At 42.1% G+C, this 27,132-nt stretch overlaps 1 protein-coding gene across 2 annotated transcripts in view; it reads right to left on the reverse strand.

The window, feature by feature from the left end:
• The window catches only part of cdk17 (cyclin dependent kinase 17), a 51,495-nt gene that overhangs the window by 8,102 nt on the left and 16,261 nt on the right, over positions 1–27,132 (reverse strand). For both annotated transcript variants that reach the window (XM_086268712.1, XM_086268713.1), the window contains exons 2-4: positions 17,407–17,551; positions 14,068–14,232; positions 2,994–3,127 (exon numbers count right to left, since the gene is read on the reverse strand). In XM_086268712.1, coding sequence (XP_086124838.1) covers positions 2,994–3,127; positions 14,068–14,232; positions 17,407–17,533 — 426 coding nt within the window. In that variant the 5' untranslated portion in view covers positions 17,534–17,551. The remainder of the gene's footprint in view (positions 1–2,993; positions 3,128–14,067; positions 14,233–17,406; positions 17,552–27,132) is intronic.

Genomic DNA, 27,132 nt, shown 5'->3' on the forward strand with positions numbered 1-27,132 from the left:
CAGTGAGCAGCACAAGACAATGTGCCCTGCAGAATCCACCCACATCCCTGCTGCTTCTAAAATAACTCGTCCTCTTCTCCTCCTACTCCCAGAGACGACAAAAAACAGGTCGATCACCATCTTATGGAAGGTGAAAATAAGAGGCGGCCTGTTGAAGTGTGACTGCTGGTAAAAAAACAACACCATGATTACAACATGATTATAAAACTGTACCTGCGTTAAGCTCGTACAGCCAATCTGCACTCATACTGCACAACTCACATCTAAAGTGTTCTGGATGTCAGATCATATCTATTCCAGGATCAAAGTCAAGAACACCACATCTGACACTGACGAGCTTACATAATGCTGATGGATGTAATGGGGAAAAAAACATTTAGTGGATTAAAAATACAGCGTGCATAAACCTCCCATCTCTGTACTTACCTTTAAAGTTTGGCCTCACCGCAAATAAATTATTCCCTCTCATGACAACAGCTTTTTGTTTTCTGAGACTGCTCGGAGAATAAGTTAGTATTATGAGTTCCCACAAAAGTCTGATCATAGTCAACATATGCATCTTGTAAAAGGAAAATTTGTCCTCCATCAAGATGGTGTCAATATATGATAGAGTCATGAAAAAGAAAGTTTTTCACAGGACTGCAGTTCTGTGAAAAAATAGGTACACACTATAATACTGCCGACCTATTGCACGCAATGGCGGCGCCATCTTACTCTCCGACCCTCAAATGGTTATCTGTATGACTTTATCAGTCTCTCACATCCCTGTGGAGGAATTTCGGTCCACTCGTTTACAACGCTGCTTCAGTGAACTGAGTTATGTGGGCATTTGTTCACACAAATCCCACCACAACATTTCAATCAGGTTGAAGTCTGGGTGTGATACATCACAGCGCCTCGACTCTTTACTTTTTCAGTCTGTTGTAGATTTGCTGTCATGCTCGGAATCATCGTTCTGCTGCATGATTTCACGTGGGCCGAGGTTTAGCTGTCAGAAAGATGGCCTCACATTTCGATTCACAAGATCTGTCTAACCACACAACTACAATGGGAAGACTGGTAGTATTAACACAAAGGGACAAACTACCAAAATGTCTCCAGAGGTGCTCACAATTGAAAATGATCTTCTTTTTTTTTAGTTGACCTAATTAGCAGCACCTGCCTGCTACCTACACTCTTATGGAAGTGGTAAACATGTAACTTTCTCAGCAACACTGTGAGCCAATTGCTTGAAGCTTGGCAGCCTAGCCAAGGAAGACCCTATTAAACTGTGGTGAAGATGTGAATTGGTTTCTTAATGAGTGTAAGATAGGGCACTGACCCTGGGGGAGGACTGCACTCTCCAAAAGCCAATATTCTAACCATTTGTTTGTCAGCAGAGTTATACAAAATTGATCAGGTCAAACTTAATGAAACTTGGTGGAGAGGCGGTGGAGTGTGGACAAAGGGACAGAACCAACTCATTCATTCTGAGATCTACAACACTCATTTTCATACTGCGAGATATCTCATTGGCTAGTGCGATTTTTAGGTAGCTTCCTATTTAAACTACGCTGTGCATCTTCTTTAAGAATGAATCAACACAAAGACTTTGTAGACTTCTGAAGCATCAGTTTAATGGGTTAAGAAAATACCCATACTGCTTTTATAATATAGGAAACAGATTTTACCCAGGCATAGAGCTGGTTCACAAGTGAGAAACCAAAAGCCTGTTTATCTTTTACTAAGACCAGGTGACCGAGCTTTCGCTGTGCTCTTAACCTCTTTGCTGAGACAACTTTATGAAAACCTCCGCCATCAAAGAACCACAAGAAGAGCAGTGCGCTTACCCTCATGTAACGCGTATCTGCTGTCTTTGACCACATCCTCGATTTCCACTTATTTCATGCACAAATGAAACTAACATTTAAAAGGGGTGAAAAACAGGTCAGTGTGCATGTGTATCTCTGTGAGAGGTAGCATACATCAGGGAAGGTGATATGGCGGGTTCTGGCATATTTTACCATTGACCAGCAGGGGGCAGGGGGTCTCCAGGTGAATTCAGTCTTCCTTTCCAAATCAATATTCCCCCAGATTAAAAAAAAGCCAAACAAGTAAACATATCAAATAGGTTTTATAGTGCACATAATCTATGGTAAAGTCAGCATTTGCTTTAATTCTATTAGGAGAGAAGAGATTTTCTGTAACTTACTAGTGAGTAACACCATAACAGGTGCAGTAAAAGGGTTCAATGATTACAAAACCACTGAAAAATTAAACAACTAGAAGGCATAAAAATCCCCTGATAATCATGAGATCTGTTTCAATTCAGCTCTCTCCCTCTTTTCTGTTTTTTTTCTTATCTGAGCTTGCGTAAGGGACTAATTCTAATCTATCCTGGGTGACACCAATGCCAGTTTTTCATGTATAAATAACTTTCTTTGGGGTATTAAGAAAAACAAAAAGTGGCGAAAGCTGAAAATATGAATGAGAAAATAAGGAGATTACTAACAGGAGTCATTTAAAATGATTATGCAACAAAATTGGCCTAATGCTTGTTTTTAATACATTTTATATTGTATTATAATTCACCCCTGCATTTGAAATGCTACAAGTACTACTCACTTATACATGTCACACAGTTGTTTAAAATAGCACAACATAATTGTATTCTTCTTTACAAGAAGAATAAAGGGGAGCATGCTCTCAAGTGGAGACAGCTGACATGAAGAAAATCACTGTGGTAACCAGCACAGATTATCTCGTCTCTTTACCAGCCTCTTCTTTTGTCCTCAGGGAGCAGGGCTGCTATCAGTATCATGACGCCCCGACTCTTAGAACCCATTAGCCGAGAAACAATCTGTCCCAACCCCCTCCCAAATCACTTGAGGCAGTGGAGAAGACGAGCAGAAGGAGATGAGAGGAGGTGAAGCGTGGTATGTGGACTTGCAGCGTAAGCTGTTTTTACATGATTTACAGTGTGTGCATGTGTGTCGGGATTCTGCACGTCTCACCTCCATGGAGATTCGCCGGTGGACCCTGTTCCTCAGACAGACGCCCGTCGGAGACTGGACCTCGTCTGAAGACGTTCCTGATGCCTGATCGCTCTCCCCGTCAGATCCCATCTTCAGATTTTCGTGGACAATATCTGAAAAAAATCAAGGATAGGGCACAAGAGGGCTTTGGATAAAAATCACACTGGAACTGCCAGATTAAGACGGTTTAGGAGTGATCCAGACCGGCTAATGATTAATGCTGTTTGTAGAACAGACCTAAACTTACAAGAATCAATAACTTTCATTATCTGTTTATCTGTTGCTTAAAAAAAAAAAAAAAAGGGAAAAACAAAGAAGAAAACACCCAAAGCTAAATTTCTTAAAGGATAAGTCAATAAACTAAAAAGAGCGCAGTTTCTACTATAAGTAAGAAGGGATAAAAAGTTGAGTTGCAAATCTATCTTATAAAGCCTGAGGTAGTATGTCCCAGTTGCTTTGTGTTCATGCATAAGATATGTCATTTAGAAGCACATATTACCATATTTTAGACATTTATTTTTTATGGCTCTGTAGCTTCATTCAGAAGTAACCAACAGCAGATATTCAAAGCGTTGCCTGGTGGGCGATGGGATAATCTTGTTCAGACTTTTAAATCGTGACATTTGATAAATCACCATAAACACATCTGCTAAACATAATGCAGCTGATGAGATTTTTGGCCATCTCAAGTACAATAATCAGTGAGAAATGTACTTGTGAACTGATCTTGTGTTGGGTGAGCAAGAAAATGAAGCAGGAGAAGAAAAAGAAGGAAAAGAAGAAGAACAGCAACAGCTGGCAGTGCTATCACATTATTACCCAAAAATAGAGTTAGTTCAGGCAGGTGAAAAAGTGAAGCTCATCCACAACACAGGTTTCATCTGACCACAGCACTTTCTCCCAAGCCTTCTCTGAAACACTTAGATCAGGGGTCCCCAATCCCGGTCCACGAGTGCCGGTGTCCCTGCAGGTTTTAGATGTGTCCTTGATCCATCACAGCTGATTTAAATGGATAAATGACCTTCTCAACATGTCTTGAAGTTCTCCAGAGGCCTGGTAAAGAACTAATCATGCACTAAATAAGATGGCGCCGGTGAGGTCGGCTGCCGTCACAACTGCTCCGACCACTTTTTCTTTGTCTTTGTTTTTTAAGTTAGTTTTCAGCGTTTCTAAATCGGCAAAATCATCACCATTGGGTACATTAGGTATGACAGTGACACTCTTGTTTCTATTGGTATACAATGTACTCACAATTCGAAGTTTTTAACTCCGGATCCGAGCTGGCCGAGTGAGATCTCGAGGGAGAACAAAGGGAAGCGGCGGCGGCCTAGAGGGAAGCGAGTCGGCTGAGAGCTCGTGCACACCGCACACCTCTGCCTAGCATCCTGCTCGCCAACGTCCAGTCACTGGAGAACAAGCTTGACGACCTCAGGGCCAGGATAAAGTTCCAGAGAGACATTCGGGACTGCAATCTCCTCTGCTTCACCGAGACATGGCTGAACCCAGCGGTGCCGGACCACGCCATCCAGCCGGCCGAGTTCTTCTCGGTTCACCGCATGGACAGGACACGGGACTCGGGGAAGTCAAGGGGAGGCGGCGTGTGTTTAATGGTGAACAACAACTGGTGCAACAGTGCGAACGTTGTTCCTCTCACACGCTCCTGCACACCAAATCTGGAACTACTGTCCATCATGTGTCGTCCTTTTTATCTACCTCGGGAATTTACATCGGTCATTGTAAGTGCCGTTTATATTCCACCACAAGCGGACACGGTCACCGCCTTATGCGAGCTGCATGAGGCACTCACACAGCACCAGACACAACACCGGGACGCTGCGCTTATTGTGACGGGGGACTTTAATAGCGCCAACCTCAAACGCGCAGCGCCGAACTTTTATCAACACATCACCTGCCCCACCAGGGGTGAAAGGACACTGGACCACTGCTACACTACGGTCAAGGACGGCTACAAGGCACAATCCCGCCCCCCGTTTGGCAAATCTGATCACGCCGCCATCTTCCTCATGCCAAAATACAAACAAAGGCTGAAACAGGAAGTTCCGGTTCAGAGGAAGGTCGCGCGCTGGACGGATCAATCGGTGGCCGCGTTACAGGACGCACTCGATGACGCAGACTGGGGCATGTTCAGAAACAGCTCCGACGATGACGTCAACGTGTTTACGGAAGCGGTTGTGGGATTCATCGGGAAACTAGCGGATGATACCGTGGAGACAAAGACTATCACAACGTTTCCCAACCAGAAGCCGTGGGTGGATAAAACCATCCGCGACGCTCTGAGATCCCGCACCGCTGCCTACAACACGGGACTCATGACGGGGGACATGGACCCGTACAAAGCCGCGTCATATAACGTGCGGAGGGTGGTGAAAGAGGCGAAGCAGCGCTACGGGAGGAAACTAGAGTCACAACTCCAACAGAGTGACTCTAGGAGCCTGTGGCGGGGACTAAGGACAATAACGGACTATAAAGCACCAACAACCGGTATGACGAACGCGGCCGTGACTCTGGCAGACGAGCTGAACACTTTCTATGCTCGCTTCGAGGCTGCAGCTAAGGTCTCCAACAATGCTAGTGTTAGCGGCGCTAACGGCTGCAGACAGGAAGATACTACCAGCACCGGAAACGTGCTCGTCATCTCCGAGCATGAAGTAAGGAGAGCCTTCAAGAGAGTGAACACCAGGAAAGCAGCAGGACCAGACGGCATCCCAGGTCGTATCCTAAGAGACTGCGCATACCAGCTAGCTCCTGTGTTCACTGAGATATTCAACATCTCTTTATCTCAGTCGGTGATCCCCACATGCTTCAAAGAGTCCATCATTGTTCCTGTCCCGAAGAAACCCCACCCTGCTTCTCTCAATGACTATCGCCCTGTAGCCCTCACCTCAGTAGTGATGAAGTGCTTTGAACGCCTGGTCAGAGACTTCATCATTTCTTCACTACCAGACACACTGGACCCACTACAGTTCGCTTACCGTCCAAATCGTTCCACAGACGATGCCATCTCTCATCTCCTCCACACATCACTCACTCACTTGGACACTAGAAGGGGGAATTATGTTAAAATGCTCTTCATAGACTACAGCTCTGCATTTAACACCGTAATTCCCTCCACACTCACTACCAAGCTGGAGCATCTGGGACTCAGCTCATCTATGTGTCAGTGGATCTCCAACTTCCTAACTGGCAGACCACAGGCAGTAAGGATGGGCGGACATGTCTCAGCCTCCACCACTCTCAGCACTGGAGCCCCCCAGGGGTGTGTTCTGAGCCCCCTGCTGTACTCTTTGTACACATATGACTGTGTGGCCACTACCAGCTCCACCACCATCATCAAGTTTGCTGACGACACCGTCGTGGTGGGCCTGATCTCTGATAACAACGAGACGGCCTACCTGAAGGAGATTAGGAATCTGGAGAACTGGTGCCAGAGGAACAACCTCCTTCTAAACGTCAGTAAGACAAAGGAGCTGATAGTGGACTTCAGCACTAAGCAGGAGAGGAACTACCAGACCCCCGTCATCAACGAGTGCCCAGTGGAGAGAGTGGACAGCTTCAAATACCTCGGAGTTCACATCACGCAGGACCTGTCATGGTCCTGTCACATCAACACCGTGGTGAAAAAGGCCCGACAGCGTCTCTACCACCTCAGACGCTTGAGAAACTTCCAACTGCCCTCCAAGGTGCTCAGGAACTTTTACTCGTGCACCATAGAGAGCATCCTGGCGGGAAACATCTTAACCTGGTTCGGGAACAGCACCATGCAGGACAGACGAGCTCTACAGAGGGTTGTGCGGTCAGCTGAGCGCACCATCCGCTCCGAGCTCCCTGACCTGCACTCAATCTACAGCAGGCGGTGCTGGACCAAGGCCAGGAAGATCGTGAAGGACCTCAGCCATCCCAACAACAGACTGTTCTCTCTGTTGAGGTCAGGAAAGCGATTCCGCTCCCTGAAGACCAACACAGAGAGACTGAGGAGGAGCTTCTTCCCGCAGGCGATACGGTCTCTCAATCACAATCACACCACCACACAGTACTGACCCACACATATGGTTCTTACACACACACTGGACTTTGGTTTTGCACAACACTGGTCACTATATTCTTCATTTCCGGTTAATACTTGTACAGCTGCTGTTATTGTGTATATATTTATTTATATTTAGATTTCTTCATACATTCTTATATAGTTCTATATTGTGTATTGTGTATTTTGTTGTACAGTTATTTTATTTTCAACTTTAATTTATATATTTATCTTTATCTTATTCTTCCCAGTTAAATTTACCCTTCATTCTAATTTGTGTTGTACAGTTATTTCATTTTTAACCTTAATTTATATTTTATTCCTTCCTAGTTAAATTTACCCTTTTTAATTTTTCACATTTATTTCCTATCTTATTCATAGCCTTTTCCTTTTTTGTTTTCTTTAGATCACGAGCAGTTGTCCAAGCATTTCACTACATATCGTACTGTGTATGACTGTGTACGTGACAAATAAAATTTGAATTTGATTTTGAATTTGAATTTGAATTTGATTCAGGTGTGCTGACCCAGGGTGAGATCTAAAACCTGGGACACCGGCCCTCGTGGACTGGGATTGGGGACCCCTGACTTAGATGTTCACTGACAAACTTGTGATTGGCCTGTACGTGTGCCTTCAAATCAAATCAAATCACTTTTATTGTCACATCACATGTGCAGGCACACTGGCACAGCACATGCGAGTGAAATTCTTGTGTGCGAGCCCCACAAGCAACAGAGATGTGCAAACACAACAACACAAACGAGCAAAATACAAGAATGGCCAACCTGAAACTAATAAATATATGTACAATATATAATAGTGTATGCATTTCTGGATGTGTATACTAAATATTTTCCTACGTGTGTGTGTGTGTGTGTGTGTGTGTGTGTGTGTGTGTGTGTGTGTGTGTGTGTGTGTATACACACATTTTTACAAATTAAATAGTAAAAAAATAAAATAATAATAATAATAATAATAATAAAATATATAAAATATACAGAGTTGAATATGTGCAAAACAAGTGGCATTTATATACAGTGTGGAGTGCATAATGTTGAAGTTCCAGTAGTGAAGCTGAGGTGTCTATGACGTGTTCAGCAGTCTGATGGCCTGATGGAAAAAGCTGTCTCTCAGTCTGCTGGTTCGGGACCGGATGCTGCAGAACCTCCTTCCTGATGGAAGCAGTCTGAACAGTTTATGGCTGGGGTGACTGGAGTCCTTGATGATCCTCCCCGCTTTCCTCAGGCAGCGCTTCCTGTAGATGTCTTGGAGGGAGGGAAGCTCACCTCCAATTATCCGTTCAGAGCACCGCACTACTCGCTGGAGAGCTTTGCAGTTGTAGGCGGTGCTGTTGCCATACCAGGTGGTGATGCATCCAGTGAGGATGCTCTCAATGGCACAGTGATAGAAGGTCCTGAGGATGCGGGGGCTCATGCCGAATCTTTTCAGTCTCCTGAGAAAGAAGAGGCGCTGCTGCGCCTTCTTCACTGTTTTGTTTGTGTGTACTGACCACGTAAGATCCTCAGCCAGGTGTACGCCAAGGAACCGGAAGCTGCTCACTCTCTCCACAGCAGCGCCGTTGATGGTGATGGGGGTGTGTACTTCTCTGCACCTCCGGAAGTCCACTATCAACTCCTTTGTCTTTGCGACGTTGAGGGTGAGATGGTTGTCTTGACACCAGTGGGTCAGGGCGCTGACCTCCTCCCTGTAAGCTGTCTCATCACCGTTGGTGATAAGACCCACCACTGTAGTGTCGTCCGCAAACTTCACAATGATGTTGGAGCTGTTAGTGGCTGTGCAGTCGTAGGTGTAGAGTGAGTACAGGAGAGGGCTCAGTACACACCCCTGTGGAGCACCAGTGTTCAGTGTGATGGGGGATGAGGTGATGCAGGTTAAGGCGCTGCAAGATTTCAATCCATTACAGCATTGTATGTTATAAATGATGTTCTTTGTGACTGTGGTCCCCTGTGTAACAAGCTTCTCCCATGTAGTTTTGGGAATATCCACCACCTTTTTTGTGATAATCATTCACCCCATGATTTTCACGGAGCTCCAGATCAAGGGCGATTGATGATCACCTTATTACAAAGGTTCATGCTCATAATCTTGCAGCCCATTCCAGCACCGTGCAGATCTACAAGCACTTTTTTCTATGCTTTTTCTATCTAAGTAACATTCACATATATGCACACTCCAATAGATGCATTGGAGAGCAAATTGGGGCTCAGTATCTTGCCCCCACTTGCTTTGGCTTGCAGAGTGGAGCAGCCAGCGATTGATAAACCAAGCCTTCCCTTTAGCGGATCCATTCTGTACTTCCTGAGCTACAACCACCCCATTAAACATTTAGTTTGATTAAGTTTGATCAATCGAGTGTCTTACAAAAAGTAAGACATGACAAGAAACTTACAGAAAGAATATATGACAGAAACACTATCCATCAGTGACCACAGGGTGATGATTAAATAGTAAAGCCTGGGGATCATCACTAGTCTGTCTCCAAAGCAAACTTAATGAAAGCAAAAATGTACAGCTTTATTTCACAGAGCCCACCTTCTCCCATTCATCTCCTCTCAGACCCTTATAACCCCAGAGGCCCAAAATGCCACGCCACAACATCGCTACCTTCTCCACAATAAAACTACCACTAACACAAAAGAGGCAAACACACTCAAGTTCAAACCACATGCCCACCCTCTCCTCCGCATACACAAAAACGCTCACCGAGTTAATGAGTAGCCACAGTTTTGAGTAGTTCTCTGTCATCAATGTGTTAGCACCTCCAACCATGCAGACTATCATCAAATGGCACAGCGCGGAGAAACAGGAGGGTGAAAAAAAGAAATCACTGCAAGGTTTCTCTTAAGAAGATTTAACTTTGCATATTTCAGTCAAAGGAGCTTGCAAAGAAAAGCGTCTAGACTTCTTTAAGTTGCTTGAAGACGTTTCACCTCTCATCCGAGAAGCTTCTTCAGTTCTAAGGTCAAATGGTGGAGAGTCCCAGATATAACATATGCATATTTAACATATGCATATTTTTTGCATATTTCAAACATTACACTTGTTAATCAGCTCTTTCATGTGCTTTAACAACCAAAGTTCTTCCAAGTCTCACTGACTAATTATGTACATAGATGTATTTATCCATTCATCACTGACTTTTGAGGATGGCGTGTATCTACAAATCTGTCAGCAGGTAAAGTAAGGTCTAAATTACAGACAGAAAAACTCAAACCTCTGTCAACAACATGGGCATAATTGAGAAAACGATTTCTTTAGCGTAGACATGCAACTATATACCACTGCAGTTAAAATTATCTGGATTTTTAATGGGTCCAAGTCTGCTTGTTAAGTCGTTTTGTCACATGACCAGAATTCTCAAGTTGGTTCACACTGCATGAATTTCAGCTTGAACTATTCACACTCTCTCTTCTAAAGTGTACTGCTGCTGTTTCACAAAAAAGCATTATAATGGGAAATAAAGTGATTTTTACTGTGAAGAAATTATGGAAAAATGAAAAGAATTGGTCACATACGTTAATACTAACTGCACTTCTGGATTTATTGATCAAACATTGATCAGGGACAGGCATGATGAGTAGTTAAATAAAGATCTGCAAGTGATGGGACTGCGGACTGCAAACTCCACAAAGTAAACGACTCCTGCTTTATGACCGTGTTTGGCTGTGCTGTAAACAGTGCATAAGTCACTCTTGTTTTTAAAGCAGGGGCTCCCAGATTTACACGAAGTATCAAAGTACGCTTGTTTCAAACAGTAACCTAAAGTTTTGCCAGGCCAACCATGAATCAAATTATTTGAATTCTATTATCAACTGTCATGGGTAGTTACTCTTACTTAGAAGGAGAAGCTTCTGTTTTAAGTTGATGACATATGAGATATATATATATATATATATTTTTTTTTTTTTAGGGGTGCAACGATACTTGTATCGATATTGAACCGTTCGATACAGTGCTTTCGGTTTGGTACGCATATGTATCGAACAATACAAAATTTTTAATTTATTTTATCAACTTTTCATCTGACGATGCTGTCTGTGTTGAGAGCTCAGTGGATCTGCGCTCAACTACTCTGCCTAGGCTGCACTGTCGAGCACAGATTTACTGAGCGCAGGGCAAGCTAGCAAGACAGAAGTTAAGCTCTCCTTGCAACATGGCAAACTGAACCTCCCCCACCCTCATTTGGAACTATTTTGGTCTTCATGTGAAGTATGACCCTGAAGGTAAGCGCGTCATGGACAAAAGTAAAACAGTATGTCGGATGTGCCACGCAATGCTCAATTACACGGGTGGGAACTACTGCATTAGCGCAGTTTGCTCGTTAACATGTTGACGCTGTCCAGCCTCACTCACAGGGCGATCCGCGGTAGCTCGTTAACGGAGATTTGCCGTGTTGTGGCGTTAACGTCATTTCAGATTTACGCTGACAGCACTAGTGGGAACACAACGAATATGACTGCACATTTACGCCGACATCATCCTAGTGCAAAGACAAGTGGAAGCAGACAAAAACAACAAGCACGCATGCTACAAACTACCCGAAGTCATTTAGACAGCCGTTAGCACATGATTCTCCTTATGGGGACCTGATATGTTCAATATGCTGCTGAGAATATAGCCCAGAAGAAGCGTATAGTATAGCTTTTATTTTGGAAAGAGCCATTTCTCTGTAATAAACTCTCTTCTCCAAAGATGAGTGATTTCTCGATCAGAGATTTATTATTTTATCCCTTTGTTGTTTCAGCAACATTCAATTTAAAAACTGTGCGTTTGAGTATGTATGTATGTATGTATGTATGTATGTATGTATATATATATATATATATATATATGGGTTATACCTTTGTAAATGCTCAGAATGTTCCTGTGTTTTCATAAATGAGTGCCTACAGATAAAGACTGTCTAATTTCTTTATTCCAGAAAGCTTTCACTCCATTTTTCATGCCTGTAATGCTCGTACTCATCTCAACCTAACCCACTTACTGTCTTTCCACAAACACTCATCTTTGTCCCAATTTTCAACTCGCCTTCTCTTCGAAAAACTTCCAAATATTCCACTTTCCCCTTTTTCAGATCCTCTGACTTGCACACTTATTTCTTTTTCAGAAACTTCAGCATTTTTCAGCTACCACTTCTGCCTTTCATGTGTTTTTATTCTATGCATTTCTCACTCTTCCAGCTTATTTTCTGTTGTGTGTGTGAAGTTTTTAAAGGGTTTAGCTCATTTGATTCCCTCTACTGCTTCAGCAGAATCCCCCCCACCTGCCCTTGTTGTGCCTCTTCTTCTCCAAAGCTTTCAAATGATCTAATCTGTCCTACTTTCTTTTCCCGTTAACCTCCTTTCACTTTCACATACCTCTGCATCATCTCCTGCTATTTTATGTCTTCCCTCATCCTCTCCAAGAACTCTCACATTTTTTTCCTCTCTCAATAATATTTTTACTTTCTCTCATTAAACCAAACCAAACCCAGTCTTTTTTTCTTACAAATCCCCCTATGCTGATTTCTTATCTTCCTCCCACATTGTTTTCCTTTAGGTTGTCTTGCTTCACCTCTTTCTTTCTCAAAAACCTTGAATGATTTCGTTCTCCACCCATAATTGAGCTTTCTTTGGTGAACATTTTCACTGATCCTTCTTTTATTTCCCTGTCTCTACAGAGCTTTTGACACATCGCCACATTTCTCTCTCTCTCACTACTTGTCTTCCTTCTCTCTGTGGTCATTAGCAGCTTTGCCAAAAGGCAAACAGAGTGTAGCAGCAATATGCAGTACATCAATGTCCTACTTAACTGGCCTGCTTTTAGATCCAAGTCCTTCTATCTAGGCCAGGGTCCAGTGTGAGGCTCAACAGGTCCTTTGGTGTTCCACTGGCTGAGAAAAAGCACCAGCAAAAAGCCTGAGCTGTAAAATGTCTAACATTGTGTGGAACACATGCTTTGCACAGATGCTGGTTATTGCTGTTGGGTCACTTTGAAAAGAAAAATATTTTAAAGTTTGCTTAATGTTTATGGCACCATCTGAAAAATTTGAAACTGACGAATATAAAACAATTAACAGGTTGTGACCACTCTGACAGGCTTTAAGCTAAATGCTCATGTAAACATGTAGAATCCTAATGTTAACTGGTAATGTTTTTAGTGGTCCTCAGTCATCTTTTAAGCCCAACAATCAGCAGCTCGTTCAACATGCTACAAACAGACTCACAACAAAAGGAGAGAACACATTAAAACTTCAATGATTGCCAGCTACAGAACATAAAGCTGGTCTTCTGACTTCCTACAAGCATGAATAGAAAAACTGTTTAGTCACAAAATTGGTCTAAAGGTGCTATCACATAGCACATCGCTCTGAAACCAGTTATTCTATTTTATTCTATTCTCAGTGGATGGTGTCATACAGTGATGCACCAAGAAAAGCACAGAAATTGGGAGCTCCGGTAGATTATGAGGACAAAGTTTGACAAACGCGCAGTTAATGTGGCTCAATTGAACTCCCATTGAACCCAGCACGTCCTGTGTGGAAGTCCCATGATGTATACCACATTTTAGCATCACTTTTATTTGAACTTGAACTGAATATCAAGATGTATTCACCGACATTTAGAATTAGCGTCTCAGACCATGTTTCTACATCCTGTGAATCATTTTGCCACCATGTGGGTTGTTCAACCCCAACCTTGAAATCTGCTACTGCTCTGAATCATCTGGACATCATCTCACTTCCACCAGTCAGGATGAGACTCGTCACTAGGCTTGACTGTGATGAGTCAGTTCTCGCAGGAAACTGCGTAACGTTTGACTGAGTTCCCCCATCCAGCAGCCTCTTGGGTAAAAAGCAAGCCTGCTAAGGGTTCATGGGATTAATGCCCAGAATCTGTCTGCAAATGTGAAATCACAGGATCGTGAGACGTTTCCTGTTTGCTCTTGGATGGCATCTGCTTTTCTATCGCTCACTTCCATCCGTGTGTGTGTGTGTTGTGTTCTCACCCAGGCGGCTGCCATGGCGCGGCATCACCATGAAAGATCCCAGAGTGCCCCCGATGACGCTGTGTGGCCGGCGCAGGGGCGGCTTCTTGAAGGAACCGGTGTACTGGTGCAGAAAGGAGTGCATGCTGTGGGAGGTGGGTGGGCGGCCATTCCTCATGAAGGGCTCTGAAACACAACAAAGCTAGTGTCAGGATGTCTGATTTCATGACACCCAGATGCTCCACAGTGGAATCACAAATCCTCGGGTGCACGCACGGAGCACCAAAGAATATCACGTCCCATCTCCTTCAACCTTTGAAATGTGTTGGTTATGTGACATGCATACTGTGCAGCAGAGGTTTGTTTGAACCAACAGAATTTTATTTAACATTTAAGTTGAGATCCAGAAATGTTAAAAAATACCAACCTTCAGCCTCAATTACAGGGAGATGGGTAGAAATAAACATGAGACGACATCAAATATTCTCCAGAGTTATGTAATGCCCAGAGTGACAAACCTATGCTAAGAGGAGAATAATACCACAAATAAACACACACACAAATACTCCGTGAGTCAAAGACTGAGACTTCAGGTTGTTTTATACAGATTTTTGTGCTCTTGGTTCTGTATGATGTCAAAGGGATACCTAACATGATCCCCTCATGCTCACAGAAGTCCTACACACTGTGCAAACCTTGACTACAAAGGTTGATATAGAGAGCGAACGCTCTATGAGCATTTTGGTCCTTCTTAAGAAATGAAGTGATCAACTGACATAATTATCTTGCTTATTACTTCTAATCCAACTAGGTCTTAAGACTGCAGTTGCGAGGGTACTTCTTGTTCAGAGAGGTGTGCTACACAGCTAGTTAAAGGCTTAGCGGGCTATGTTGAGCTTAAAGTCAGAGTTTTCTGTGTCATGAAAGTGGCTCTTGTGGTTTAAATTCAGCTGGAAGCGCCACATCTTTTCAAGTTCTTTAATTTACAGCATGTTCTAAGTGCCATATAGATTATGTTTTGGGCCAATAAGTCTTATATGTGCAAGATGTCAAGCTGCTCCTTGCTGAAACCTGAATGAAGCACCACATTGACACAGGAATATCTATATGTTGTTGAACTCTAATCTGCTGTAAAAGTCTCTTTTACATTGCTGGAATTGTAGCAACTAAAACAGATAAAAACACACAAGAATAGATGTTCAATCAGTGAGTTTGATTTCAACTTGAACTGCTGACATAATAAAGGGATTTCCACATGGCCTTTATTAGGCTGTGGGACAGTAATAATGTCTAAATGAATCCAGTTTAAAGTTTTAGAAATCTAATGTCCAGCTGTCACCTTACAATTCAACAGTAGCAATTCAACTGGAATTAAAACATTTATTTTAGCGCTCTGTGTGAGATTAACAGTTTTGTGCAGCACTCATCTTTTGTCTTATTTACAAAACTGTTGTGCTTTACTGGGTTTTTAGGCTTTGTCAAGCCAGCTAATGCAAAGAAAGCTTGGCTGTGAACTGTATTTGCAGTGTACCCTTTCTGCTGCTGTCAAAAATAGAGGAGTCAAGAGTATGCCCCACTGCAGGACGGGACTAGATTGCCTCTGGGAAAGCAACTGAATGATAACGACAATCGCCATGATAAGAACATGACCGGTGAGTCAGCCAGTGGGGAAACAAGAGAAGGGAAGGTCTAGAGGCTTTCAAAATAAGATTAAAAAAAAAAAAAGTCTGTGGAGGTTTGCAGTCTACTCCTAAATGATAGATGTCAGTACTGAGAAATGATTCACCTTTCATTGCTTGAATAGCAATTAGAATAAAACAGCGAAGTCAAAATACAAACAAAGTAAAAGCAGTTTTGTTTCTGTTTTTAAGTTTTCTGCTCAATGTCCAACTATTCCCTTTGGGAATTACTCTCTGGGAATGCCTCTGCAACCACGAGAATAGACTTTCTCTAACCCCAAAATTAGAAAAAAAAAAGGCATCTAAAATAATTTTCTAAGTGGACATAGTCAAAGGAGCTTGCAAAGAAAAGCGTCTGGACTTCTTTAAGTTACTTGAAGACGTTTCACCTCTCATCCGAGAAGCTTCTTCAGTTCTAAGGTCAAATGGTGGAGAGTTGGTGTGAGATTATCATTCCTGAGATCATCATAATTTCTCCACCATTTGACCCTTAGAACTGAAGAAGCTTCTCGGATGAGAGGTGAAACGTCTTCAAGTAACTTAAAGAAGTCCAGACGCTTTTCTTTGCAAGCTCCTTTAACTACAATGACCTGGATGACTGAGAACCTTCACAGACCTAAGTGGACATAATTTAAAAAAAAGAAACAACAGCAAACCGGAAAAAAAGGATTGTAATACTGAGGGAAAAATGGCCAAGTATACAAATATTTGAAAGCATAATGTGGGGCTCTCTCACAACAATTAAGTTCCCTTTCCTCTAAGAAAACATTACAAAACACTTTCTCCCATATGGACCTTTAACATACATACAAAAACATCAGACACGGTTTCATTCTGCACTTGATTCGATTGATGGGAACAGAAAGTTCCAAAGTCCTTTAGTGCATCCTCCATCCATTTTCAACTGTGAGCGGATGGATTTTGCCAACGTTTCAATCATGATGCTGTCACACCAAAAAAAAGTTACAAACTAAGTACACATTAATGAAGTGATTAATGTTCATTTATCCTGACAGCTGTCAATCAAAAGCAGCAGCCACTTATGGTCATGTGTCTATCAACCCAAAGGTTCACTGGAGACGTGGTGTAGCACATATGAGGGAAAAGCAGAAAAAGATTGGATGTCTGTGAATGATCATTCACTATGGACTACTTTCTGATCGTCGGAGAAGCTCTCAGTGTGTGTGTGTGTGTGTGTGTGTGTGTGTGTGTGTGTGTGTGTGTGTGTGTGTGTGTGTGTGTGTGTGTGTGTGTCTTTAAGTGCTCTGCTCTTACATAACTCGGTAGAGAGGTACTTGGAGGAAGGCCTTTACAACTGTTACTGACACACATGCTGAACTTTGTCTTCATCAGCTTCAGAGATTTATAATTTAGAAGTCCCTGAGAGATGTCGAGATACAAAACCCCCGTGTCCTTCTAGCTGTCCTTCTAGCTGAAGGGCATGCACAAGAAAACACTTAGAAAAATCAGACTGGTAGAATTTTCTACGCTGGTGCAGATCAGGCAGGGACTCAAATCAGAGATTTTTTTAATGGAATTGTAACCCTTTTAAAATGAATCATCCTCATTTTATTCACTGCAACTAAAATATGTTTTTACCATTTTGTTCTTTTGTATTTCAACATTTCTATACGTTCATATCTTTTTTAGAAAAGGATTTGTAAAAAGAAAAGGTGAATACCGTTGTCCTTGGTGCCACCATCTTCAATGGTCATTTGCTCAGCCAGTTCTGACAGAGACTCGTCGATGGTCTGACTGGGGCGGAGTGTTAATGACAGACGCTTCTTAATCCTCTTCATCTTTTCCATAACAGGGCAATGTGCGGCCTGCAGGACACACAAAAACACAGAGTCAGCTACAAAAGAATGCAACATTTAGAAGACTGCTTTCATCTGTGCTGTTATTTTGTGCATTCTTGTGCGATGTTGAAGATTTTGTGAGCACCCGTACAGTCCAAAATATCTCCGCTCATGAATAACTCAAAGCTCCTTTTAATCCAATATTCATTCACTTTGCAAATGCTTCAACAGTACATGAATAAACCATGAACGAAGCATGAATAAAGGATGACCATCATGCACTTGAACACAGCTGTTTTCACTTACACACACGCTCACGCATTCAAACGAGGAGAAATTAATGAGCGCTAATTGACAGAGTCAAATCAGTTTGCCGAGACACACGTACACGCTGTGCACGGCTGCGAGCGCCTGCCAGTGTTGTTCCAGACGAATGTATTTCTGTTGACGCAGCAGTTGTTCAGGTCACAGGAAACACCTTGCTCAATCTGCCTGAAGCCAGACCGTGTTCATTGTGTCGCTGCGGTATCGCCTCGTCAATGTGTGCGTGTGCATGAGTGTGAGTATGTGTGCGTGCACTTATGAGGCAGGCTGAGTGGAGGAAATGCAGTGAGGAAGCAGCGGCAGCAGAAATGCCCTGCCCATGCTGCCTGACCCTCGGCACAAAACACGCTAACCCCTGCCGTCACCATGCCTCTCTTTTCATTTCTCTCTCAAGGTCGTTAGCTCCCTTCATACTCAGGAGACCCCATCTGCCTGTCCACGCACGCACGCGCACCTTCACTAATACATCATCCATGACACCGCACAGCGAAAATGGCTTCAGTCAATATCAGCACATGTGACTGTAACCTCACCAACACAAAACCATAATGTTTGTTTTGTGCGTTAACTAGGCCTGAGAAAAATATATATTGCAGCATCATCCCAGACTGCAGTGATGTGTGATCAATAAATGCTGAAGATTAAAAACTATTTAATCTTGGCTATAACACTGATCTCGCCCCCTTTGCTATCAGTAAATGCTAACCAACATTTAGTGATGCCGTTCGCACATCAACATCACACAGACGTTTTGCTACAAAACAGAGCAGGTTAAAGGCTGTTGAAGGTCTGACTGGAGTACCACTGTCTGTGTCAAATTACAATATTACTGACAATATAATTATGCAAAATAATACAAAAATAAAATATTTTTTAAAATAATTTATGCAAAATAACTTTAGGAACACTTAGTTCACTGTGGGTCTACCAGGTAAGCAGCAGGTAAAAACTCTCAAGTGTTCTCAGTTACAATACATGCTTTCCTCCAACAAAAAACAATGTTTTTGTTTACTCCATACAGTTTGGCTAACAAGATGCAAAGACTAAAAATGAAAAGGCAGGAAGCAGAAACTATCACGACCATGAATGTCAGTAAAAAACACTGAAGTGAAACTAAATAAGTGCCAAAATTTTGCATAACTTTTCTTCTGTTCATTAATTGTGTTATGTGTTATTTTTAGTGCTGTCAGCGTTAATCTTGTTAAAATGACGTTACCGCCATAACCGCATTAACGCGACAAATCTCCATTAGCGAGTTACTGCAGATCGCCCGTGCTTGGGGCCGCAGTGCATCAACGCGTTGGCCCAATCCAAGGAAACCGCGCCGTCAGCTGCAGTGATGAAGATGCTCCGCCGCCCCCTCGTGTTGAAAAGAGAGCTGAGTACAAAAGCAAATCCGTCAATCTACCAGTCGAGCTACAACCGTAACCTATGGTCGCAAGCTTTAGGTAGTCGCCAAAAGAACAAGATTGTAGAAACAAATAGTGAAAATGAGCTTTATCTGAAAGGCGGCCGGCCTCTTACTCAGAGACAGTAAAGAGTGCAGTTGAGAGTAGGGCTGGGCCATATCATACTGTTCACAGTAATACCGGTATAATGTTGGGCAACAATAAGAAAATGAAATATCGCGATAGAATATGGGTAAAACGCGCATGCGCAGTGCCTTTGGTTTCATACGCACATGGCGAGAAAAAAAAGCATGGTGGCGACGGAGCATGAGAAGGACGAAAGCGGATCGTTGAATGAAACGGATGAACCAGAATTGGTTTGTAAAAATGCTGCAACTTCAGTGGTGTGGAACTGGTTTAGCTTTCGTCTGTCAGATACACAACAAAGCACTATTTTTGGTAGAGCATGCTAGCAGGCCGTCGTTATTACAGTGTTTTTTGGAAAAGACGGCACACTTAAAATCAATCCTTTGATTTTTCTGAAAATCGACAGAGTCCCTTATAATCCCGTGCGCCTTATGTATGAATTCTGGTTGTGTTTACTGACCTTGAAATGATTTTATGTCGTACACGGCGCTCGAAAATCTGTCAAATGTTTTAGTACGACTTTGCTAAGCTACGAACCTGCACAGCTTGATGGATTGTTTGAGCATTACGGCTATCGTAGGCGGAGCCTCGCGGAGTGATATGTACTGTGCTTCATCATAATATTACCGTATTGTGTGTGTATAACCTGTTTTTAAGTTTTGCAGATATTATACATGGTTATGCTGAGGATATGTTGGCTAATTTCCACTGGAAATGCCTTTTGGTTAAACTGTCAGCAAGGATTTTGCATTTGCACTGTTAAATTTTCACATAACTTTAATGCACATAAAAACAGTGAAAATACATTGATGTTTTTTTGGGGTTTTTTGCACTAATAAAGTTGTGGAGTTGTAAAGTATTTTGTCTAGTGTCAATTATATCGTCAGTTATATTGTTATCGCAAACTTTCAAATGTATAAAATTATAATATAATAAAGTATAAATATTTTTGGTCATATTGCCCTGCTCTAATTGAGAGGCCCTCAAAGTAGAACCACTACTCCACACAGAAAGGAGCAGGTTGAGGTTATATCTCTCGGCTGGACTGGGGATGCCTCGGCATTCCCCTGGATAAGCTGGAGGTGATAAGGTGGCTGAGGAGAGGGACGTCCCCTCTTCTCTGCTTAGGCTGCTGCTCCCTCCGACCCAGGCTCAGATAAGCAGATAAAAAGGATGGACTGATTGGTGCGTGCATGGATGTTGTTTCTTAAAAAGACTTTACTCATGTGAGTCACCAAAGTATATTTTCTATTTTTTAGCATTTGTTCCTACTATTGGACAGTTTTTGCCACCCCCACTGTTGCCACCCAGCTCTGGCTGTATTAGAACTAAAAAATAGTTGAGCTATTGCAAACATGCTAAGGTACTGCTCACAGAGATATTAGAGTTTTATTTTGGCAACTTCTTTTATTTATTGCTTTAGCATTTTTTAGAATAATTTCACATCCAATCCGTCTATAGTGGGTTTGTGTTGAACTTTAAACTTAAATCTTTTAACGTGTGATTAGCCTCCTTTTCAAGAGGAAGTGTGTCATGCTAGCCCTGGTGGCTAAATCAGCATGTAGATCTCATGACTACAGACACAGATCCACAAGGGAAAACCCCCCACAAAACAAAACAAAACAAAACAAAAAAAACAGACTTAAGTACACTGAAAATCCAGCTAGTTAAAGAAAAAAATATTTTTTCAATGCATAAATAAAATGACTGCATTGGAAAACACTCACACAAACGCATTCTCTCCCTCAGACACACACATTCAGTGTTATGAGATAAGTGCTCTTTGTCTCCCTTACAGAGAAGTGTAACAGAGCCGGGTTTTATCTCTGCAGCAAACCAAAACAAAGAACCTCATGTGACGTGTGTGTGTGTCTGAATCTGTGTGTGTGTGTCTGAATCTGTGTGTGTTGAAAATACAGCATCTGGCACATGAGTGATGTGTGTGTGTGTGTGTGTGTGTGAGTGAGTGAGAGACGGGGGTGGGGGGTTTCAACATAAAAAAAACAAGCAATCTGCCAATGACAGAAAGACACTGAGGGAGTGCACCACAACTTTCTCTCTTTTTCATCATCAGCATTGCAAAAAAAAAAAAAACCCCCACTCTTTCTCTCTCTCTCTCTCTCTCACACACACACACACGCGTGCGCGCGCGCGTGCGTGCGCGCACACACACACACACACACACACACCTGTGATCCCCCATTCCTCTTGGATGCCTCCCAAGTGCATCCAAGGTAGTCTGGAGGAGGGAACTTCAAAGGACAGGAAGGTGGGAGGGGGAACTAGGGACGAGACCTAATTACTGGGCTAATTATTATACTCGCATTCTCCTCGATTCCTCGTCTTCCTTGCCTTATTTCCCCTTCTTTCCGTCTTCCCCCACTTCCACACGAGAATGAGGTAACAAAATGGAAAATATGGCTTTAGATTTGATTTCAGAGAGAAGTGGGTGAAAGTGTGAATTTAAAGAGGAGGCGGAAGAGTGGGAGGAGATGGAAGAGGACAAAATGGGCGAGAAGGAATAGGGGAGAGAAAGTGAGTTTATTTCAGTGAGCGGAGCCATAATGGAGCCTTTGTGTTTGGTTAAGAGCCATGAAATCACCCAAGTGACTGCAAGCGTGTACAGTACTGTCAAGAAAGATTCGCTGGTCGGGGTGGGGGTGTCCAGCCTGAAATTAGGTTTGGTTTCAGTAGCTACAATTTAGCATATCACAGGCTTGGGAATTGAAACTGCTAGCACTCCCGGTGACCACTGAAGTGTGATTCCCAAATCCTGCTAGTCCATGTTCTCATTGTAATTACACAATATTTATTCACTAAAAACAAGTGCTCTTTAGAGCCTACCCAGTTAAGCTTACATGATGAGTTTATGTTTTTCCTTTTAACTGTGTTTTTATGGCATACTAGGGTGTCCTGCAATACTAAAGGGGGGATTTTACATAGCCTATATGTTTATTGTTAATTCTATTACAACACTGTTGCATGGTTCAAAGTATAAAACAATCCTATCAAGGGCCTTCAAGCTGTTTTAGCTCCACCTTCCTTCTGATTGACTGCCACTCGCAAATAAAAGGTTTTAACAGTCGGTGGGTACAACCTGCAATGACCATATTAGGAATATCCACTCTGACTGACATCACAGTAAGAGTAGAAAATACTTTCTGAAGCTGAGCCTTCAGTTTTTGCTGCACAGGGAATTCCTTCTACATGTGGTCACCTGAGTATTTAAAACTCTGGCCATGTTTAATATAAGCTACTTTTAACCCGCTGAGTAATTCTACATGTGTTTCACAATAAGGAAATAAGGAAAAGTATAACTGAGGTGTCTGTAGCTCAGAAGGTAGAACAGGTCATCTACTGATCGGAAGGTCGGTGGTTCAATCCATGGCTCTCTGCATGCCAAATATCCTTGGGAAAGATATTAAACCCAAGGATATAAAAGTTGCTCTCCAATGCATCTCTCCATCGGAGTGTTAATGGTAGTTAGAAAGCACTCGAAACAGTCCACGTGTGAATAGGTGAATGTGGCATGTTGTATAGAGCGCTTTGAGTCCTCTGGGAGAGGAGAAAAGCACTATATAAGAATCAGTCCATTTCCCTTTTGCTCCAAGTCCAATAACAGGCAACTGCAGCACAATCCCAACTATTATACTTAAAATCGTATGCATCTTGCCGCCCCTCCAGTTTAATTATGTGATAATTTTGCAGCTCTCTCTATAAGTATAAAAAAACCCCTTGAAAATTAGTTTTTTAAAATAAAATTCGGCTAACTAATACAGAAGACATTTCCTGCATGTCTGCATATAAGCTCAACACATCAAGAAAAGGTCACTGTGTAGCGCTATCCAGCAATTAAACTTTCTAATGCAATTAACAGCAGAAAAAAATGATGTCTGTATGATGTGATCTTACTGGCTACTTGCCATGCTGGAGCATTTGTTTATGTTGAATTTCAATCAGAGGGAGCAAAACAAAGCATGGAATCCAACACTCAGTTTGGCAACACATGATGTCACTCCATTCAAAGTGAATGAGAAGCGAGAGCATTGAAAGCTGAAAGCTATCTGTGTGAATCCTCCCTCAGTACCCTAGAATGGACCACTGTTTTCTTGCTATCTGCTCTAAATCAGACACATACATTTTCAAGTTCACTCAGTCCATTTGCTTCCAGTCCCACTTGGTAATGTGTGGATCAACCACTCGGGGCAGATAACACATCAAGCACAACAGACTAACAGCTGGTGTGCAGAATATTTACAGCACAACTAAATGGAGGATTTAAACAGGATTTATTCAGTGACATTGCCGTTCCTGTTATTAATATTGTTTGTTCCCTAATTCACGCAGTCACTGACTGCATTTCCCCAAACTGAAGCCCTGTTCTCAAGGCCATTATTTAAGAGGAATTATTTAGTTTCAGCTTATCATTTACTGTCAAAGTGAATTCTGATCCTACTAAAAACATTAACTATACTTATGTCAATTTTTTGAAGTCTGTGCATACGCTTCAGAGCCTAAGCTGTTGTACAAACACCATCAGATGCTATTTTTATCAGCTTATGTCAAAAACGAGCTGTCCTTTAATACTCCTCTCCGTTCTATAAATGTTTACAGACGTGACAGAATCGGAGCAGGAACAATGAACAGAGGGAGAGTTGAACAGAAGGTTAAATAGTCACCAGCACCGCTTCTTCTCAAAGGGAAAAACAACAGCTAATATTGTTAAAGCAGTTTCTCAAAATAGAGCCTCTCATATGAGAATCACAACTGCTTTTAAAATAGATAAAATCATCAGTTTCTTTTTGGAGAGCGGACATAAAGGAGCCAGGACTGAACGGGACCCAAACGGGAAAGTGATGTCACATGCCACACTGATCTGCTTATTAATGATTAAGTTTTATTTGTGGTTCATCCCTCAAGGATTATCGAGTCATTGTGTGAGCTTTTGGGTTTGTGTGATGAACTGCCTTTTGACTAGGCCATTCTTACAAAACAGAAAGTCTCAATGGGACACAGTAATAACTTGGTACTGATGTAAATGGTCTAAAACAGCAAAATCTCCCGATACAAAACCAAAACGTTCAGATTTTACCTTTTATTTCTGTTTTTTAAAATCCCAAAAATGCTTGTGTTCAAAATTAGAAATGCATATGGTGAATAAACTAAATGATTAAACATTCCTACACTTGCTAGACAGAACCAGACAAAGCAGTCAGTAAGCAAACCATTCATATTTAATCCATTGTCCAGATGATGCCATCTATTTGGGACATTTTAGAGGACGGGATGTTTATTTTTAAATATCTGTAAAAATTTGGGATTATGTTAACCACTAAAATTTGGCTGGCTGGATAATTATACATGTTTCTGTTTAATTTAGCTTTATATGAACTACAATAATAATTATAGCTACTTAAGAGCTTTTGAAGGTCAAATATGTAGCCTGAATTTTTTGGCGTACGCACTTACTAAAAATGATCCCTAACAAATACAAATACTCCTCTTTTACCTCCACTACTGTGGTGTCGATGCTGGTGCCTAAATTAGAACCAGTTTCCTGCATTTCCACAGAAAACGGGCTTAGAGTCGTTGCCAAAAGCAGGCACAGGCAAGGCACCACAAAGCTTTGTGCTCACAGTGAATGACATTTGATAGAAAATACAGTACATATCAATTTTGGAAGATTTCTTTAGTTTTCTACATGTAAAAAAAAGTGTCTTGTAGCTTAGGTTTTAAAGCTAGGAACATGGAGAAGCCCAAGTATTACTCATTTAGTCACTCTTTGCTTTTCTCCTTTTATGTATAGCGTTGATCAAAGTGGCCTGTAATCTTTGATGTGACACGTAAGCTTAACGTTGCCGTCATCCAAACCGTTCACATTATCTAACACCGCATCTGTTTCACAACATTTCCTTTATTTGCAGATTGTGTAATAATTCAATTGTCGAGTGACATCTATCTGGCTCTCTGCTCCATTTCTCCCACATTTGCAGGCTGCTCGCTGCCTACAGATGGTGGAAGTCACAGCTCTTTGAATGAGATGGTGACAAGCGCCATAGTCGGACAAGTTTATATGGAAAACAAAATACAAATCGCCCAAAACAAAGCTCGAAGGCGAAATCCAACCTCGCGCAGGTGCTGACTTTTCATTTTCCTTCATTTACCACTTAGGATAAAAGATGCGCATGTCTGCCTCGGGCTTCCTTACACCACTCATATCATCAGATCACAGCAGGGCGCACACAGACACCAGGGAGTTTCCCCTCACACTGCTGGTATACGTTACAATCAAAGTACCACCATCTGTCTTACACGATGTGCACGAGGACAAAGACTTCAAACAGATGAAAGGATGTCCCTTCCCTAAAGCCAACAGGGTGGATGAATCCCTACATCTCACTAAAACCACTTTGAAATCTGCCAATCTTTGTTTTGGAGGCTTTTAAACACCAACGAAAATTAATTAAAGAAAAATTATTCTGATCTGCAAGCATAGCGTCACTGCAAAACTATTAGCACTGTCATCAGCTTTCAAGCACGCATTTTATCTAAAGCCTACTGAGTACAGTCACAAGTATGTGTTTGTGAGCCTATAAGAAAACACACACACACACACACACACACACACACACACACACACACACACACACACACACACACACACACACACACACACAGAGAGAGCATCAGTGCTATTGCCCAGCGCAGTGGGCGCTTTTCACTGAAAGACCCTTTGTTTTGTTTGTCTAAAAACTGAAAAAAGGAGCTTCAGCATGACTGACCCAGAGGGCAGAGCTGAAATAACCCTGTATGTGTGTGCCTGCAAGTGCACAAAAGCTTGCAATGTTAATGAATGGGAAATGACCAATGAGCATGAGTGAAAGCATGCCTTTGGGTGATGAAGAGATGTAGGAGGAAAACAGGAACAAGTGAGAACGGTTTCGGTGGGGATAAAAAGTGAAGTGAGATTGAAGTTAGCTTTTCTAGTTGACACCAGAATCACCCACATGGTCATTTGCAATGCTAATGTTAATGCACCATCACAGCACTTCAGAGTGCTGAGTAACAGGAAGAATGTAGTATGATCGGAAAAAGAAGAAAGAACTTCTTGCAGCAGCAAATCGAAGTGATCTGTAATCTGTTGTGCCATGTGTTAAGTGAGTTGTACTGTACATTGTGACTGAAAATGCTCCAATTTAGATAAAATGTGATGTAACGAGAGTCTATAACCATGTTTCTGCTTCCATCTCTAAAATAATATACAGAGGAACAGAAGCATGTCCACAGGCTCTCAGTCGCAAAATGTATATGCTAAGAGGATGCTGTGTACAATTTCAGTTCAGCACAATTTCAGTTCAGCCCCAACCTTCACAAATGAGGTTGGGGCAGATGGCTGCTCCTCTTTGAGTCAAGTTCTGTCAAAGGTTTATTCCTGTTTAAAAGGAGTTTTTTCTTCCCACTGTCACCGAGTGCTTGCTCCTAAGGGGTTTTCTCAATAGAACAAAACAAAACAAAAAAAAATGTGTGAAGCTAACAGTAAAGTGCTAACAGTGAATATGTATCTATAGCAGGGGTAGGCAACTCCAGGCCTTGGGTTCTGGTGTCTTGCAGGTTTTAGATATCTCCCTGTGTCAACACACCTGAATCAAATGATTAGTTCTTTACCAGGGCTCTGGAGAACTTCAAGACATGTTGAGGAGGTCATTTAGCAATTTAAATCAGCTGCGTTGTATCAAGGACACATCTAAA

The sequence above is a fragment of the Aulonocara sp. 'chitande type north' Nkhata Bay genome, linkage group LG17 (assembly GCF_057382095.1).
Source record: "Aulonocara sp. 'chitande type north' Nkhata Bay isolate Kocher_YH1m ecotype deep benthic linkage group LG17, A_spYH_male_GT1.1, whole genome shotgun sequence".
Classification (NCBI taxonomy): domain Eukaryota; kingdom Metazoa; phylum Chordata; class Actinopteri; order Cichliformes; family Cichlidae; genus Aulonocara; species Aulonocara sp. 'chitande type north' Nkhata Bay.